The sequence below is a fragment of the Myxocyprinus asiaticus genome, chromosome 12, assembly GCF_019703515.2.
Source record: "Myxocyprinus asiaticus isolate MX2 ecotype Aquarium Trade chromosome 12, UBuf_Myxa_2, whole genome shotgun sequence".
NCBI lineage: Eukaryota > Metazoa > Chordata > Actinopteri > Cypriniformes > Catostomidae > Myxocyprinus > Myxocyprinus asiaticus.
Window position 1 is genome coordinate 23,401,350 of NC_059355.1, and position 18,605 is coordinate 23,419,954.

The following is an 18,605-nucleotide window of genomic DNA, read 5'->3' on the forward strand; positions in this document are numbered from 1 at the left end:
TCTGCCCATTTGCTAAAGTTAATTATCAATGTAGGAAAATATTAGGTCAGTTGATGTATTTGTTATGATTTTATTGCTCTTTTTTATTTGAAGATATTGTACAACAGATACTGTTCCAATACTGAACTTTTGGATCAAATCCTAAATGTTAAGAAATATATACTTTTCAAAGAGGTGGTGCAAGTGAGCCATGCTTTTCTCTTTCTAATTATTCCCTTTTATCAGTAATTTGTTGATTGAAAAGTCAGGGTTGCACCAGATGGATGTATGTGCGCAGGGTGCCGGATTGAAGTCTGTGATTTCGTTCCAACAGTCTGTCAAAGTTGTAGCTATTATAATATTGCTCAAGCAACGTGTATCTTGGCTGATTTACAGAGAAAAGATAGGTTTTGGGGTCTTGTCTGTATTTCTCTGCATTCACATCTTTCCATGTCAAGGCATGGTTGACAGAAGTTGGTGTATTTTAAAATAAAAGTACAACTGATTGGCTATGCAATAGTAGGAACAGCCTCTGATCCTCCCTGGCATTTGGGGATATTTGTCACTAATTTTACTTTTGGTTTTTATTTGTCCAGTAAAATTTATTAATATATCCAATTTATTAAACCAGCAAGCTGGGTGTAGAAAATAAAATAAATATTTGACTTTTGGGAATATTGTCATTTTATTGTAGCAAAACAGTCAATAATTATTGAAGACGAAATTGACCAATGGGTTAAGTTGACAACTTATAATAATATACTTTAAAGTTATATTTATATACTGATATGATCTTTTCTTAATGAAGTATAAGTAATATGCTTTATTTTGAAATTGTTTATTTTTTTATATGTTCATAATGTTTTTGGGTAAGTTAGACTAAGCGAATCTGTTTGTGCTTGTGTATCTCAACAATTAACATACGAGTGCCTTCATTAGTACTTCTGTGTCTGTATTCATTAGCGTGTGTGTGTGTGTGCACAGCTCCTCTTTGATGGGGGTAAGGGGAGGACCTGTGATTGCTAAGTGTGGAGTCTGATCAAGGCTGACAGTATTTAACATAATTAAGAAAAGCTTCAGTCACAGTGGCATTAAATAAACACCTCACTGAGTGAGGGAGGATCTGATGAGAGAAGAAGAGGAAGAGAGAGGGAGGGAAGGGTCATTTCTCAGTCATGGGATGAGACGTGCGTGTTAGTCTTCTCATTACTGCACAGCTTGAGCGGCACACACTTCCTCTCTCTTGCTGCAATGTGAGCACACGCCTACATGCACAAACGCACACACTCACTCTGACTGTCAAGGTAGAGCATTAACTTTTTTTTTGACATGACTTAAACTTTCCTGCTTGCAAACAACACTGTGGCATTTGAAAAAAAAAGGAAAATTTCTAATCACGGTTTTCATGACCTAGAAATGATAAAAGTTACACTAAACAACAGTTAGTTCAAGTTGTCAAATCTGACTGGACAAGTGATGTTCCAAAAGTGCTGATTTTTAGTATAACAGCACTGGGATACCTCACTGTTTGTATCACTCTGTGTGTCTGTGTTCGCCATGTTCCAAACAGGTCAACATGGTCTCATGACAAGTCGTAATAATAATGCGAAATGACTCATCTGAAACGCACTACTTGTACTCCCATAGAGAACAATAGACAATGTTATTATGATTTTTCCTAAGTTTAACCCCTAAAAATGTAAACAAAAACAAAAAAATCCAAACCTAACCATAAAGTGTAAACCCTCACCCAAACTGGAAGATCATAGTTATGTACCACGGAAGAAAAAGAAACTTCTGGCTTTTGAGCGAGCATTCTTACAATGTTTCCTTATTTTTATTCATTACACAAACCTCAAACCTAAATCTAACCATGATTTTACCACATAAGAAAGAAAACATTGGGGTTTGGAACAAGACGAGGGAAGCGTACAACAAGTTAATTGAGAAACATCAGCCATTTGTATTTTATAAATAAATATGGAATAAGCAAACAAATTAGCTTACAGACCTTTCCTTTTTTTTTTTTTTTTTTCAAATAAAGTGATGGATAGTAGAAAAGTTCAAATCAACATGATCACGCGGGAAGTCGGCATGTTTTCCAAGAGTTCCGGTACCCTAGGATTGGCCACATAATGCTGACTTACAGACAAGCATCATCACCTGTCAGACATATTTGCATCAACTACAGAGTGTTTACCCTCCCACTATTGTGCGATCAGAAGCTTGTTATATCAGCAGTGTGTGAGACCTGGGTTCGGATCTCGCGTTAAAACCAGGAAGTAATTGAGTTTGCGGACGAGCGCATGGATGAAATGTAGGGTTGGCGGATTTTTCTTGCGGCTCTGCACTTCTCGGACCAGCAGAACGAGGGTCGTGGTAATATGTTTCCTGGACCTGAAGAAACCACTCTTATTTATCAAATGTAGAGAATTAAATATTTTACTTGCATGATTAGTTCTAAGTAATACATAACACAACTGATCTAAAGGGGATGGTAAGGGGGGATGGTGGTTTTACAAGGGGGATGGTTTTTGGTATTTCTTGCAACACGGGGGATGGCATCCCCTCGCATCTCCCCTCAACTCGAGCCCTGATGGTTACGTTTAGGTTTGGGGTTTGTGTTGGGGGGTACAGTTTATAAAATATGCATTCATCTTCATTGTATTACAGCTTGTACAGCTAAAAACAACACGCTTCACAACTTGCTTTTGACGCCCCTTCGTGGACATTTTACCTGTAAACTGGAGCTCACACATGCCCATACACGCCACAACATTTACTGCTTTGGTCAGTGGGTGCAGTATTTTGCATTTTGGTTAGAAGAGACAGATTTTAGCTGAAGAAAAGTCAACCTACTGTTTCTGATTTCAGTGTGAGATCAGTCTGGCTATATTTTTGCACCTGTTTTGTATCGATTTGATATTCTGTTTGTTGATTGGTTCGTCTAAAAGTTCTACCTTTTCAGATGAGCCAAGTTGTACAATATCTTATGATTTTGTCATCTCATACGATTGATAACAAGTTGTCATGCAACTATGTTGGAATGGGAATTGTCCACTGTGGGGTAAAACATAGCCTTGACTTCATGATCTCTCAATGTCCTTTTAAATTGTCGGGGTCTTCGTCCAAGATTAATGCCTCAGTAATCTGACTTTGCTCTTTCTCATAGATTCGGCCTTTAATGATAGATGATAATAACCATATTTTCTCCTGTCCTCTACAAGCCCTGTAAAGATAAGACTATCACTGATATGTTCATAACAACAGACAGTTGTTATGAGCATTCCCCTTCATGAATGACTTTCCCCTTCATGAATGACTCTGAATGCCATGTGATGTTGATTTAAATGCTATTTGACAGATGGCTGGGAATATTGTGATTAAACAAAAATAAGTAATGGTTCCATAGTCATTTTCATAAAGACATGTTTGTTTTCTATACTGCCCTTATATTAAGACTTGAAAGTATGGCTGGACCTTATAGACAAATGGTCTAATTGCATTTTTCTTGGACGTTAACCTCCAACGTCTCTGAACTTTGATGTATATGGCGGTGAATACTGGGCAGCCGAGCAGTCTGGGGACTGGATGAAGAAGTGTCTGCTAGCGTGACACAAAGCAGACATCTAGACACACACTCCTCCATGGCAGACACTGGAGAAACTCTCTTCTCCACCCAGAGACACCCTGCAAACAAAGAAATGGTGGACAATATTGTGAAATACACATATCTTTAGTAAAATTAAAGGGATAGTTCATGAAACAAAAGTTCTGTCATCATCACTCACACTCCTATTGTTTCAATCCAGTATGACTTTCCTTTTCCATTGGAACACAAAAAGAGACATTTATCAGAATGTCCAAGCTGAGCTTTTCCATACAATGAAAGTGGATTGGAACTAGGGATTACAGTGATTACCATTCCGTTTTTTTATTTTTTTTTATTTATTTTTTTTATATATAGAAAATAGCATATTAGGCATTCTGTTAGATAACTTGTTTTGTGTAAACTCCTTTGGGGTAAACTATCCCTTTAAGCATGAAGATATCTGGGTTAGCCAACAGACAGCTGAGTTAACAGCAGTTTCTAATGGATAGCCTTCAACAGATGACTTTTTTAAAAGTACCAAGACTTACTCTTCCTATAGTTCATGATTAATTTATTAATAAATACTTTGCAGAATACATAAAGCTGAGATAATTATTTTCCCTGCAAGCACTTAGGTGTTAATGGTTGATTAGGTCTTCATTACGAAGCAACTATTGCTTGACATGATTGCTTATTCTGCTGCAGATAGTTTTTTTCCCCCTTGTTTATGGAAATTGTTTGTAATTTTCTGTTCAGATTGTTGTTGCTGCAACACTTTGAGAGAATGAGTGTGTTAATGATTTAGCAAAAACTAATTCTGTCAATCACTGTTAGGTTTGACAAAATGTAAAAATGACTAGGAAATAAGCAGCTAGCATGAGGTGAGGCATCAGAGACAAACACCTTGATTCATCTCTATCGTCATCAAATAATTACCCATGCCTAATGTTACGGAAATTTGTTATTATACCTACATAAAATCAGTAATGGGCAGACATTCAAAATATGGATTGTTTTACAGCATGCCATTAAGCACTGAAGGTTCTCGTGGCATGCAGTAGTACTCTTTACAAGTTGGTGAATCTGTATGTTCCAATCTAATGTCAGCTAGTTAATTACTCAAGTATGCAAACACATATTTGGCACTTTCCTCGAAAAGGATACAATTTGGTGACCCATTACTTTTTTTATATACCCAAAATGTATTTCAAAATTTAGCAGAAAATAAAAAAGCTCATATAATATGCCTACATTTAGTTAGACTTGCTGAGGTTGTATCAACATTTTATAAAGGTTAAGTGCCTCCTTTTGTTGAAAAAAATAAATAAATAAAAAGTTTAAGGCCCTATTATGTACCCTATTCATGAAGAGCGTCTTATCTAGAGCTGTGGGTCATGAAGACACATTTTGTCACTTTTCTAGAGCAGCTCACTCCTCTTACACAGGGTTCATCTTCAGGGTTAAAGCTCTCTCATTTCCTCTTTTGGCAGATGAATCAGAGTGCTTCATTTGCCGAGATGTGGGCCTGGTTGGTGGGGATCCACTGAAAACCTTCTGTGACTGTAAGAACCTAATGGCTCACCACAGCTGCCTGCTCACCTGGATCAGAAAGGTATAGTCAGCAATTTAGTGGACTTGCTGACCACATTTTGAATCTATAGAATAACATATTTTTATCTACTGTACCACATCTACCATTATCTAGATGCGTCAAAATCAACAAACAATAAAGTTATCTTCTGAATTTACACCATGCAATCTTATCACCACCCAGGCTGTTCCCTTTTCCCTTCCTTGTGCAGGCCACGTAACACTATGCTGAAAGCTTTATAGTGATTCTTTTGCATCCTCACAATTTTTCTTTTTAATGAAGACATCAGAGAGCCTGGCTGGGTGTGTATTTTGTATTTTGTTGGGGTGTAGCTGGACATCTTTTGTTTTATAGCTGAGGCGTTCATGTACCCTCCTCTGGCTCTGCACTACATTAAGTCCTGGAGGTGGAGGTGGTAGGGGGCCTCTCTAACCCCGGCCTCTCAAGGCAAGCACAGTGTGAGTGGGCAAGGTGATAAATAATCACGGCTCGTCGTACATCATCACTGCACTCCAGATATCAATAGCCCACTGGAATGATTAATAACAGCCGATACTTCCTGTACTTAGTTCTTTATAATTAAACCTGCTCTGTGAAAGCACAAATGAATTGTATAGCAGAGGAAATGAGACTGAGGTACTGATATAAACACTTAAAGTTTGGAAACATTTCAGAGACTTCAGAGCAGGTATTTCTCATTTTACCTGGTTAAAATTATCTTCTTCCATTTTGTTTCGGGCACTTTTCACGAATATGGTATACATATGGTATATAATAAGGAATATGGTATATAGCCTGAAGTTAGAAATTTTATATATATATATATATATATATATATATATATATATATATATATATATATATATATATATATATATAGAATGCCCTGTTGCGGCAGGTTAGGAAAAAATCTTTAACGGAAAAGATACCATTTATCACGTGTTGCTGCGTCGCGTCTGGTTATGATGGTGTGACAGTGGGAATTGATTTTCTTGGTTTCTTTTCATCAGGATCTTGTTGATTAAAATATAGGATCTTGTTTATCATCTGAAGACAAACAAAGCCTTTTCTACAATCAAAGAGCATTTGAAAAGATTTTACACAGAAGGAAAGTTTCATTGTATCCATAGTTTTAATTGTGGTATTTGCATTAAGATCATAGTAACCAAAGGTAAAAGTAAAACCATGATTACATGGACAGTAACCATAAAAAAATTATGCCATTTTGTCATACGAAAAACACATCCAGAAATTAAATTGTATTCCCTCACTACCCCGATATACTGATAGTTGAAGTTCATGGTAAATTTCTTAATATCTGTGATGTGTGGATTGACAGTCTGTTCTGTCTGTTCCTTTATTCTTTTTCAATGCTGTTTAGAATGTTGGGGCCATTTAATAAGATTTTTAACTTGTTTAATTATGGACACGTTTTGGTTTTTCATAGAGGTTTTAAAAAATATTCAATGCAGAATCCGCGACCCAGCCCGTGCTTCTCGCAGCACTGTTTATGATGATCTGGGAGGCTGAGCACTTGAGACCGGTCCAAGCGTAAATGCACGTCTCTGCGCTGATATGCGCACTGAACCTTGAGTCACGCTGACTGATCCGGGTAGAGCTGTTTCCTTTTGCTATTGGAACATTTGTCGTTTGATATGTCTCATGCACAACAAAAAACGAGAGGGCCCAATCAGAGAGTAAGCCAACTTTGTAATCGCACCAGTGCGACCCCTTGCAAAGTTTAATCGCACTGTTAGGAAAAATGGCCACAGTCTGGAGCCCAGAATAGTCTTTTCTACAATGAGTTAAATATCAGTTCAACAGATTATGTCAAAATTAAGACATTGTTGTATGCATTTATGTTATCTTTTTTACTAGAATGCAGTTGAGAAGGTCATGACCTTGAGGTGGGTAGACGTGTAAATGTGCTACTTTTCATGCTACATTAATTTATGTCCAATATTAGTTTATGTAACATAGATCTCAGATAGACCTACAACAAACAAACAAACAAACAAACATGGGATTTGTGCCTTTAATGCTTTAGAAAAAAAATAAATAAATCCACAGTGTACTGTATTCATGGAAAGTGCCTTCTAATGTGTATTAGGCAACTTCATTAGCCAAAGAACGCACAGTTATCAACACACTCTAAACACGATGCTCATGTGGATGATGCAAAGAATGCACAAGCAAATAAATACGTAGGAATCCCTCTGTATTTTAAAGTAATTGTGGTAATTAGCTGGACCTTTCAGTGCAAATGCTTAAAGCTCATTTTGATTGTGCCTGTCTCTGCTTTTGTACTCCTCTGTTTTGACTATAACTGTGATCTGTCAGCAGTGTGATCACTTGTCTCAGCAGTTAATGACAGTTAATGCTATTCTCTGGGCTTTTTGCCTTCTCATGCTGAATGAATTGAAAGTCCCACTAAACCCTGTTTAATCAGTGGCCTTTCCATAACACTGGGTCTCTGCATCTACCACAGATCTATCCTGTTTTTCCAAAACAGCCCACAGTACCAAGACAGCCACAAACATATGCACATGCACACAAAAACACATACAAGCAAAAACACAGAAGCCAAGCTTATTGTTTTCCAGAACGAAATTGCAGCAGATTTCCCCTGCTGTCATGCCTAAAGTTTTCCAAAATAGAGAGTCCAAATCCATAGTGAGATTATAGTGATCAAAAGAGGCATTTTTCAAATGTGACAAAGAGTGCTGAAGGATTTGTCTTAATTTTACAGTTCACTTAGTCCATTTTGAAAGACGGATCATGTCCCATTTTTACACACTGAAAAAATTATACATGTACATTTGATGAATCTGATTAAGTTAAAATACATGGAATTCAATGAATGAGAGAATTGAAATTGTATTTGTGTGACAGATTGTACAATGTCCTTTATGGAAATATGCAATAACAGTTGCAGAGGTTCAGTATGTTTCAATATTAACCAGGGTTCAAGCTAGTGATGTTGACACAGCTTCAGAGTCTGCTTCTTTATTTATAAAGATATTTTTTATTACTATAAATTGTATTGATATATTATTAATTATAAATAAATATGAATATGTATATTAGTATATACAACAGTTAGTTCCATGAGTACTGATGGTCTCACACCATCAGCACGCGGACGCTTCACTGTGTGTATCACACCGCTTGTGTTCGTGCCGTTCTAAACTAAAGTGTAAGAGCAGTGCAGATGTGTTAAGAGCTATCTGTCTCTTTACATTTAATATTGTGACATTACATATTTTAGCCAGCAGGTGGAGGCAAAAGACCATTTTTTTGTGTAATATGAGCCAGTTGGTGACGTGAAGTGAGTCAGCGTAACTCAGTTTTTAAATTCAACAGCACTCCGTGATCGCTCGGATTACTAATACACTACTAAAGCTAGGAAGTAGCTTTAAACAGCTTTAAACTAATAACTTCAGCATTAAGGCTCATTACACCTGAGAGACACAACAGACTGATTAATTACACAAACTCAAGGTGCCTACCTCTTACTGGAGTTTCCACATTGGAGAGAAAGTACTGTTCAACATGGCAGAGGAGACTGTAGTTTCTATAGTAGTGAATGACTCTTGCGCACTGGCTACCATGAAATAGGGAGGAATACTCCCACTTGGACGGCTATTTTTCCACTGAGAAATAGGATGAATTTGACCAAAATTACATTATCTTCATAAAGCTGACTAACAGACTACAGCATCATCAACAGGTGATTGCACACGCTCCATCTCTCTCTCTCTCTCTCTCTCTCTCTCTCTCTCTCTCTCTCTCTCTCTCTCTCTCTCTCTCTCACACACACACACACACACTCACACACACACACACACACACACACACACACACACACACACACATCCTTGTTTCTCCAATAACATGTTAGAAAAAGCCCAAGCTGTGATACTAGTAGTTCTGAAGTGATGTTTTTGAGAGGCTTGGATGCATCATTTGGTTTGAACCAGCAATGGCAGATTCTGATCCGTCACGTAAGAAAGTTCCATGCACAAATGCGTTTTTTGTGACCGTACTCAGTTTTTCCTAATTTTTTTAAATTTACTTGTTCATTGAACTGTTGTATATAAGCAATATCACACTCGCAATCGTGCTATATGGCCCTAAATCAGCACTGCTGTGATTACCTACCTGTGGCCGAATCACAGCAGTGCTGATATAGGGCCATATCGCATTCTGAACTATAACTATAACTATAATATATATATATATATATATATATATATATATATATATATATATATATATATATATATATATAATTACTTCAGTTAATAAGTTAATATAATATGCATATAATTATCTTATATAACAGTAAAAATCACATGCACTTTAAAATATACAGTATTTGACATAGGCGTTTATACATCTCTGAGGTATTCCCTATCTGTCACTCACTCGATGTTGTGTCGATGTAGTAACACTAAGGGTCATTCTTGGGAGCCCCAAACACCTCTGCCTTTTGAAAAAAGGCCAATGGGAATTGGCGAGTGGAATTTGCATGCCACTACCCCGGACATACGGGTATAAAAGGAGCTGGTATGCAACCACTCATTCAGATTTTCTCTTTGGAGCCGAGCGGATGCATTCAGTGCACTGAATTCAATTCTCTCTACCGTTCACCTCAAACTGCTGGATTTACGATGCATTTCAGCGGCTTCTCCCCCTCTGCACCCGCTTCGGCAGAACAAAGAAAATAGTATATTCTAATAAAAGAGTATATTTTCAATTCTAAAAGAGCGGCACACACAGAACGTCTTTTTAAAGATGCCTTTCCGTTTGTGTGTTATTCCTGGTTGCAGTCGTTATCTCTCCAATTCTGACGGCCACGATCGCTGTCTTATGTGTCTGGGCGCTGCACACACAGAGATTTAATTTGTGGATGGGTCTTGTCCTCATTGCGAGAACATGACCATGGCAACATTGCGGTCACGGCTTGAAAGAAAGCAAGTCACCCCAGAGGCTCCCCGCATCGGTCCTTGTTCCTACGGGTATGAGGCCGTGTCGGTTAGCCCTTGGGGCGATTTGGGGACTCCAATGGGTAAACCTCCGCCGGGTAACCCCCCACGGACCTCCCATTCCTCAGCACGCTCATTTGCCACGGTCGGGCTCTCGGATGAGACCGCCGCCTCATCTCAGGGCGAGTTCGACCTCTTATTCGGGGCCCGGGAAGACGATGAGCTATCGAGCGCAGCATCGGAGAGTGGGCTCATCCACTCTAATTATAATTATAATTATAATTTAATTATAATTTAATTATAATAATTATAATAATTATAATTAATAATTATAATTTTAATAATTTTTTTCATCACTCTGATGTGGAGGCTTCAGCTGGGCTTCCCCCTCTGGGTGTAGTTGTCCAGTCTCAGGCCGACACGGAGATGACGGACATGCTTTCCCGGGCAGCCGCAAGCGTCGGGCTAGAGTGGAACCCTCCACTCTCCCCTGAACCCTCGCGGCTCGATGATTGGGTCCTGGGCCCAGAGCGTTACTCACGGCCATGCCCCGCCCCGGTTCCTTTCTTCCTGGAAGTGCATGAGGAGCTGACAAGATCATGGGGGGCACCTTTTACTACCCGGTCCCAATCCTTCAGCACCCCCGCTCTCACTACCCTCGATGGTGGGGCAGCCAAGGGGTATTCGGTGATCCCCCAGGTGGATAAGGCGCTCGTGGTGCACTTATACTCGCAGAGCGCTACCACCTGGCGTGGGCGCCTGAAGCTTCCATCCAGGGCCTGTAGGTTTACATTGTCTCTGACGGCTAAGGCCTATGATGCCGCTGGACAAGCCGCCTCTGCCCTGCATGCCATGGCTCTCCAGCAGGTACACCAAGCCAAGGCGCTAAAAGAGCTGCACGAGGGTAGTTCTGACCCGGGATTGATGCAGGAACTGTGCTCGGCGACCGACCTCACTCTCCGGGCAATGAAGGTCACGGCACGGTCTCTCGGGCAGGTGATGTCCACCCTGGTGGTCCAGGAATGCCAACTTTGGCTCAACCTGGTCAACATGAGAGAGGCTGACAAGGCACGGTTCCTTGACGCCCCCATCTCCCAGGTTGGCCTGTTCAGTGACACCGTCGAGGACTTTGCCCAGCAGTTCTCGGCGGTGAAGCAGCAGATGGAAGCCATTCAACACGTCCTACCCCGCAACCCGTCTGTTCATCGCCAAGGGTGTCCTCCTGCAGCAACAGCACCGGCTTCGCCACAGCCTGCCCCCGTGGCCCGGCCCCGGCATGGAGCCCACCGCAGGAATCAGACACCACCCATCTCACGGCCGGCCGCCAAGAAACCTAGGAAGGCTTCGAAGCGCCCCTGAGATGGACGACCCAGGGACGAGGAGACCTGCTTCTACGGAGCTGTTAAACAGACCACTCCGTCCCCCGGTGGAGGGCCGGGAGGAGAATCTTTTATTTTATTTTTGCCGAATGCCCAGGAGGCTGCGGTACCCAAAACTTCAACAACATAACGACCACCATCCACTGTCCCATTTTGGCAGGTTTGGTGCTCCAGCGGCGGACCCCCCGCCCCAGCACGCCCAGCTGTGGCACAAACATGCCCACAACGGGTTGGTTCCAATGGACTGTTCCTCCTCCCCCCTCCTCAACCAATCTTATGGTGGGCGTCAGGAGCCAGGTAAGTGCTTCGATGTCTCTGGACTCAGCACAGCCACAGGGTTCGAGCCCCCTTGACGTGGCGCCTCAGGCTCCACCCCGCCGCGAGGCCCCACCCGCCAGTATGTCCGACGTAATTATCCCCTTGGTCCCCCTCGCCCGAAGTTTGAACACGTGGCTCGCGATTTCCAACCCATCGCGATGGCTGACCCAGACCGTCCGACTCGGCTATGCGATTCAGTTCACCAGGCACCCGCCCAGGTTCAGCAGCGTCTGCTTCACCTCGGTGAAGAGCGAGAACGCCACTGCCTTGTGTGCGGTGATCACTACCCTTCTATGGAAGGGTGCGATAGAGCCTGTCCCTCCAGCCGAGATGAAGAAGGGGTTTTACAGCACATACTTCATCGTACCGAAGAAAGGCAGTGGGTTGCGGCCAATCTTGGACCTGCGAGTACTGAACCGGGCCTTTCACAGACTCCCGTTCAAGAGAAAAACACATTTTAATGAGCGTCCGGCATCAAGATTGGTTCGCGGCGGTAGACCTGAAGGAAGCGTACTTGCATGTCTCGGTCTTGCCTCGACACAGACCCTTCCTGTGGTTTGCTTTCCAGGGCTGGGCGTACCAGTACAAGGTCCTCCCCTTCGGCCTGTCCTTGTCCCCTCGCGTCTTCGTGAAAGTTGCAGAGGCAGCCCTTGCCCCGCTAAGGGAAGTGGGCGTCCGCATCCTCAATTATCTCAACGACTGGCTAATCCTAGCTCACTCTCGGGATGTATTGTGTGCGCACAGGGACCTGGTGCTCATGCACCTCAGCCGACTGGGGCTTCGGGTCAACTGGGAAAAGAGCAAGCTCTTCCCAGTTCAGAGCATCTCTTTTCTCGGCTTAGAGTTGGACTCGGTCTCAATCACAGCACACCTCATGAACGAGCGCGCACAGTCGGTGCTGAACTGTCTGAAGGCATTCAGACAGAAGACAGTGGTTCCACTGAAACATTTTCAGAGGCTCTTGGGGCGTATAGCATCCTCAACGGTTGCCACACTGCTCGGGTTGATGCATATGATGCATATGAGAAGTCAGCACTGACTTCAGACTCGAGTCCCAAGATGGGCGTGGTGCCGCGGGACACATCGCGTGGTCATCACGCTGAACTGTCGCTGCCTCTTCAGCCCTTGGACTGACCATGCATTTCTACGGGCAGGGGTTCCCCTAGAGCAGGTCTCCAGATGTGTCGTGGTCACAACGGACGCCTCCAAGTCGGGCTGGGGTGCCGTATACAATGGGCACACAGCCGCCGGCTCCTGGACTGGCCCGCGGCTGCGTTGGCATATCAACTGCCTCAAGTTGTTAGCAGTAATTCTCGCCCTGCGGAGGTTCCGGCCATTGATCCAGGGCAAGAACGTGTTGGTCCAGACAGACAACACGGCGACGGTAGTGTACATCAACTGTCAAGGTGGTCTACGCTTCCGTTGCATGTCACAACTCGCCCTCTGTCTCCTCCTCTGGAGTCAGCAGCGCCTCAAGTCGCTACGAGCCACTCACATCCCGGGCGACCTCAACATCGCAGCGGATGCACAGTCATGACAGGTTATGCTCAGGGGAGAGTGGAGACTCCACCTCCAGGTGGTCCAGCTGATTTGGAGTCGATTCGGTCAAGTACAGGTAGACCTGTTTACTTCCCGGGAATCCTCCCACTGCCCTTTTTGGTACGCCCTGACCAAGGCACCCCTCAGTATAGACACGCTGGCACACAGCTGGCCCCCTGGACTACACAAATACGCGTTTCCCCCAGTGAGCCTACTTGCACAGACCCTATGCAAGGTCAGGGAGGACGAGGAGAAGATTGTCCTAGTAGCACCCTACTGGCCCACCCAGACGTGGTTCTCGGACCTCTCGCTCCTCGCGACAGCCCCCCTGGTGAATTCCCCTGAGGAAGGACCTTCTATCTCAGGGACGGGGCACCATCTGGCACCCGCGAACAGACCTCTGGAATCTCCACGTCTGGCCCTTGGACAGGACGCGGAAGACCTAAGTGGCCTACCACCTGTGGTGGTAGACATGATCATTCAGGCTAGGGCTCCCTCTACGAGGCGCCTGTATGCCTTTAAGTGGCGTTTGTTCGCTAAGTGGTGTTCTTTCTTCGGCAGTGAAGCAGCAGACGGAAGCCATTCAACACATCCTACCCCGCAACCTGTCTGTTCATCGCCAAGGGTGTCCTCCTGCAGCAACAGCACCGGCTTCGCCACAGCCTGCCCCCGCGGCCCGGCCCCGGCATGGAGCCCACCGCAGGAATCAGACACCACCCATCTCACGGCCGGCCACCAAGAACCCTTGGAAGGCTTCGAAGCGCCCCTGAGATGGACGACCCAGGGACGAGAAGACCCGCTTCTACGGAGCTGTTAAACAGACCACTCCGTCCCCCGGTGGAGGGCTGGGAGGAGAATCTTTTATTTTATTTTCGCCGAATGCCCAGGAGGCTGCGGTACCCAAAACTTCAACAACATAACGACCACCATCCACCATCCCATTTTGGCAGGTTTGGTGCTCCAGCGGCGGACCCCCCGCCCCAGCACGCCCAGCTGTGGCACAAACATGCCCACATCGGGTTGGTTCCAATGGACTGTTCCTCCTCCCCCCTCCTCAACCAATCTTATGGTGGGCGTCAGGAGCCAGGTAAGTGCTTCGATGTCTCTGGACTCAGCACAGCCACGGGGTTCGAGCCCCCTTGACGTGGTGCCTCAGGCTCCACCCCGCCGCGAAGCCCCACCCGCCGGTACGTCCGACGTAATTATCCCCTTGGTCCCCCTCTCCCGAAGTTTGGACACGTGGCTCGCGCTTTCCAACCCATCACGATGGCTGACCCAGACCGTCCGACTCGGCTATGCGATTCAGTTCGCCAGGCACCCGCCCAGGTTCAGCAGCGTCTGCTTCACCTCGGTGAAGAGCGAGAACGCCGCTGCCTTGTGTGCGGTGATCACTACCCTTCTACGGAAGGGTGCGATAGAGCCTGTCCCTCCAGCCGAGATGAAGAAGGGGTTTTACAGCACATACTTCATCGTACCGAAGAAAGGCAGTGGGTTGCGGCCAATCTTGGACCTGCGAGTACTGAACCGGGCCTTTCACAGACTCCCGTTCAAGAGAAAAACACATTTTAATGAGCGTCCGGCATCAAGATTGGTTCGCGGCGGTAGACCTGAAGGAAGCGTACTTGCATGTCTCGGTCTTGCCTCGACACAGACCCTTCCTGTGGTTTGCTTTCCAGGGCTGGGCGTACCAGTACAAGGTCCTCCCCTTCGGCCTGTCCTTGTCCCCTCGCGTCTTCGTGAAAGTTGCAGAGGCAGCCCTTGCCCCGCTAAGGGAAGTGGGCGTCCGCATCCTCAATTATCTCAACGACTGGCTAATCCTAGCTCACTCTTGGGATGTGTTGTGTGCGCACAGGGACCTGGTGCTCATGCACCTCAGCCGACTGGGGCTTCGGGTCAACTGGGAAAAGAGCAAACTCTCCCCAGTTCAGAGCATCTCTTTTCTCGGCTTAGAGTTGGACTCGGTCTCAATCACAGCACACCTCATGAACGAGCGTGCACAGTCGGTGCTGAACTGTCTGAAGGCATTCAGACAGAAGACAGTGGTTCCACTGAAACATTTTCAGAGGCTCTTGGGGCGTATAGCATCCTCAACGGTTGCCACACTGCTCGGGTTGATGCATATGAGACCACTTCATCACTGACTTCAGACTCGAGTCCCGAGATGGGCGTGGTGCTACGGGACACATCACGTGGTCATCACGCTGAACTGTCGCTGCCTCTTCAGCCCTTGGACTGACCATGCATTTCTACGGGCAGGGGTTCCCCTAGAGCAGGTCTCCAGATGTGTCGTGGTCACAACGGACGCCTCCAAGTCGGGCTGGGGTGCCGTATACAATGGGCACACAGCCGCTGGCTCCTGGACTGGCCCGCGGCTGCGTTGGCATATCAACTGCCTCAAGTTGTTAGCAGTAATTCTCGCCCTGCGGAGGTTCCGGCCATTGATCCAGGGCAAGAACGTGTTGGTCCAGACAGACAACACAGCGACGGTAGTGTACATCAACTGTCAAGGTGGTCTACGCTTCCGTTGCATGTCACAACTCGCCCTCTGTCTCCTCCTCTGGAGTCAGCAGCGCCTCAAGTCGCTACGAGCCACTCACATTCTTCCTGAAGCGAAGACCCCCAGAGATGCGCAGTCAGATCGGTGCTTTCCTTCCTGCAGGAGAGGCTGGAGGGGCGGCTGTCCCCCTCCACCTTGAAGGTGTATGTAGCCGCCATTTCGGCACATCACGAGGCAGTGGATGGTAAGTATTTGGGGAAGCATGACTTGATCATCAGGTTCCTGAGAGGTGCTAGGAGGTTGAATCCCTCCAGACCGCGCCTCATGCCCTTGTGGGACCTCTCTGTAGTCCTTCGGGGTCTATGGGGTGCTCCCTTTGAGCCTCTGGAGTCAGTTGAGCTTAAGGCACTCTCTTTGAAGATTGCCCTCCTGACTGCGCTCACTTCTATCAAGAGGGTAGGGGACCTGTAGGCGTTCTCTGTCAGTGAATCATGCCTGGTATTCGGTCCGGGTTACTCTCATGTGATCCTGAGACCCCAACCGGGCTATGTGCCCAAGGTTCCCACGACCCCGTTTAGGGATCAGGTGGTGAACCTGCAAGCGCTGCACCAGGAGGAGGCAGACCCAACCTTGGCATTGCTGTGTCCGGTGCGTGCTTTACGCATCTATTTGGATTGCACACAGAGCTTTAGAAGCTCCGAACAGCTCTTTGTCTGATTTGATGGACAGTGGAAAGGAAGTGCTGTCTCCAAACAGAGGATCACCCACTGGGTTGTTGACGCCATCGTGATGGCATATCATGCCCAGGACATGCCGCCCCCCGTGGGGCTATGAGCCCACTCTACTAGGAGTGTATCAGCTTCCTGGGCACTGACCAGTGGCGCCTCTTTGGCAGACATCTGCAGAGCAGCGGGCTGGGCAACACCCAACACCTTTGTGAGGTTCTTTAATCTCCGGGTTGAGCCGGTTTCATCCCGTGTGTTGTCAGGTCCGAACAGGTAAGTTCCGGGACAGCTGGCAGGTGTACCGCTTGCGCATAGTGCCTTTCCCCTCCCATGAGGTGAAGACATGCGCTTTTGACTCCCAGTCGTGTTCACAAGTTGTGATCCCTGGATGACTTTCCTCCTTTGCCCTGTGGCAGACGAGTTTGCGGAGAAACTCGCTGCTGGCCCAGTATGTGTGCTAATTAGGCCCTCGTAGGTGACCCCATGTGATATCTTCTGCTAAATTGTTTCCCTGTCGGTAAACTGCGTCTTTCTTGGGCAGAGACCCCTCTGCCCCTGGTCACCATGTTTGTAGAAACTCCTCACCCTTCGGGTAGGACCTACCATGGGACTTCTCCACATGACACACTTCTAACAAGACTCGGTAAGACCATATGACGTATTTCCACTCCATTCCATTTTTTTTTCTCTGGGTGGGGTGTGGTCTCCACAGTGTCTTCCCCTTGGGAGTGACACCCCCCTGACGTAGACATTTACAGCCCCCAGTCGGTTAACAAATTCCACTCTTTTTGGGGAGAAAAAAGAGGAAAAGAGGCCACGGCTGGGCTAGCCTGTCCATATTTGTTGGGCAGTCAACTTGTTCCCGAAGGACCGTTCGATGCTCATAAGAGTGTTGGGGGAGGTTACGTGACGGCCTGGTGTGCAGGCTAGGAGGCACACAGTGATCTGCCCGTCTCGCACCGCCAGTCCATGTAACACAGTTCAGCTAGTTGTGGCGTTTTGTATAGGGACCCCTAGTGTCACTACATCGACACAACGTCGAGTGAGTGTCAGATAGGGAACGTCCTGGTTACTTTCATAACCTCCGTTTCCTGATGGAGGGAACGAGACGTTGTGTCCCTCTTGCCACAACACTGAACTACCCACTGAAATGGCCGGGACCTTGTCTCGGCTCCTCAGCACAAAACCTGAATGAGTGGTTGCATACCAGTTCCTTTTATACTCATATGTCCGGGGGAGTGGCATGCAAATTCCACTCGCCAATTCCCATTGGCCTTTTTTCAAAAAGCAGAGGTGTTTGGGGCTCCCAAGAGTGACCCCTAGTGTCACTACATCAACACAACGTCTCGTTCCCTCCATCAGGTAACAGAGGTTACGAAAGTAACCAGGACGTTTATTATTGCAACTCTACTAAATGCCACACATTATTCTAATATTAAAATGGATAGAAAGGCTGATCCCTGTAGCCTAGAAATAGCAACAGTTTCTTTTTTCTTTTTTTTAAGATTTTGCTGTGACAGTGTATATCAGCAGGAATGCATACTGTATATACGCTCTCAAGCATATATTGTATATGGTATATTTTTGCCCTGAGGCAATGTAACTAATAGATTGATGTGTGAATACTGCATTCTTTGATAATTGCTTATGCTATTTTACTTCCTTAAAAAGATCAGTTATCCAGCTGCAAAAGCCTTTTTATCTGACCAAGATTTCTGGGACAGTAGACCCTGTTCCTAAAACCAATGCCAAGGGTGGGGGGTTGTGGGTGTTGAAGTCATAAAAATAATGGTACTCTTTGGTCCTGACTAAAAAAGTTAAAGTTAAAAAAGCCAATAAAGGCCCAAAATGTGATAATTTTTTTTTTTTTTTTTTTTTTTTTAGTTCACACAGTACAAGACAAACACTGTGTCTACATTGCTAGCAATTCACCTGTTTCAGTAATCTTTTCTTTCTTTTTATGCTATCTCAAAGAAAAGACTAATATAACTTGAATT

The 18,605-nt window shown here is 45.3% G+C and overlaps 1 protein-coding gene across 7 annotated transcripts in view; it reads left to right on the plus strand.

Moving 5' to 3' along the window:
- Nucleotides 1–18,605, plus strand: part of LOC127449634 (piggyBac transposable element-derived protein 3-like) — a 201,945-nt gene that overhangs the window by 9,071 nt on the left and 174,269 nt on the right. For all 7 annotated transcript variants that reach the window (XR_007898764.1, XR_007898765.1, XM_051713167.1 and 4 more), the window contains exon 2: nt 5,062–5,183. Coding sequence is in view for 2 of the 7 variants with exons in the window: in XM_051713167.1 (XP_051569127.1) it covers nt 5,062–5,183 (122 nt within the window). In the remaining 5 variants the exon portion in view is untranslated. The remainder of the gene's footprint in view (nt 1–5,061; nt 5,184–18,605) is intronic.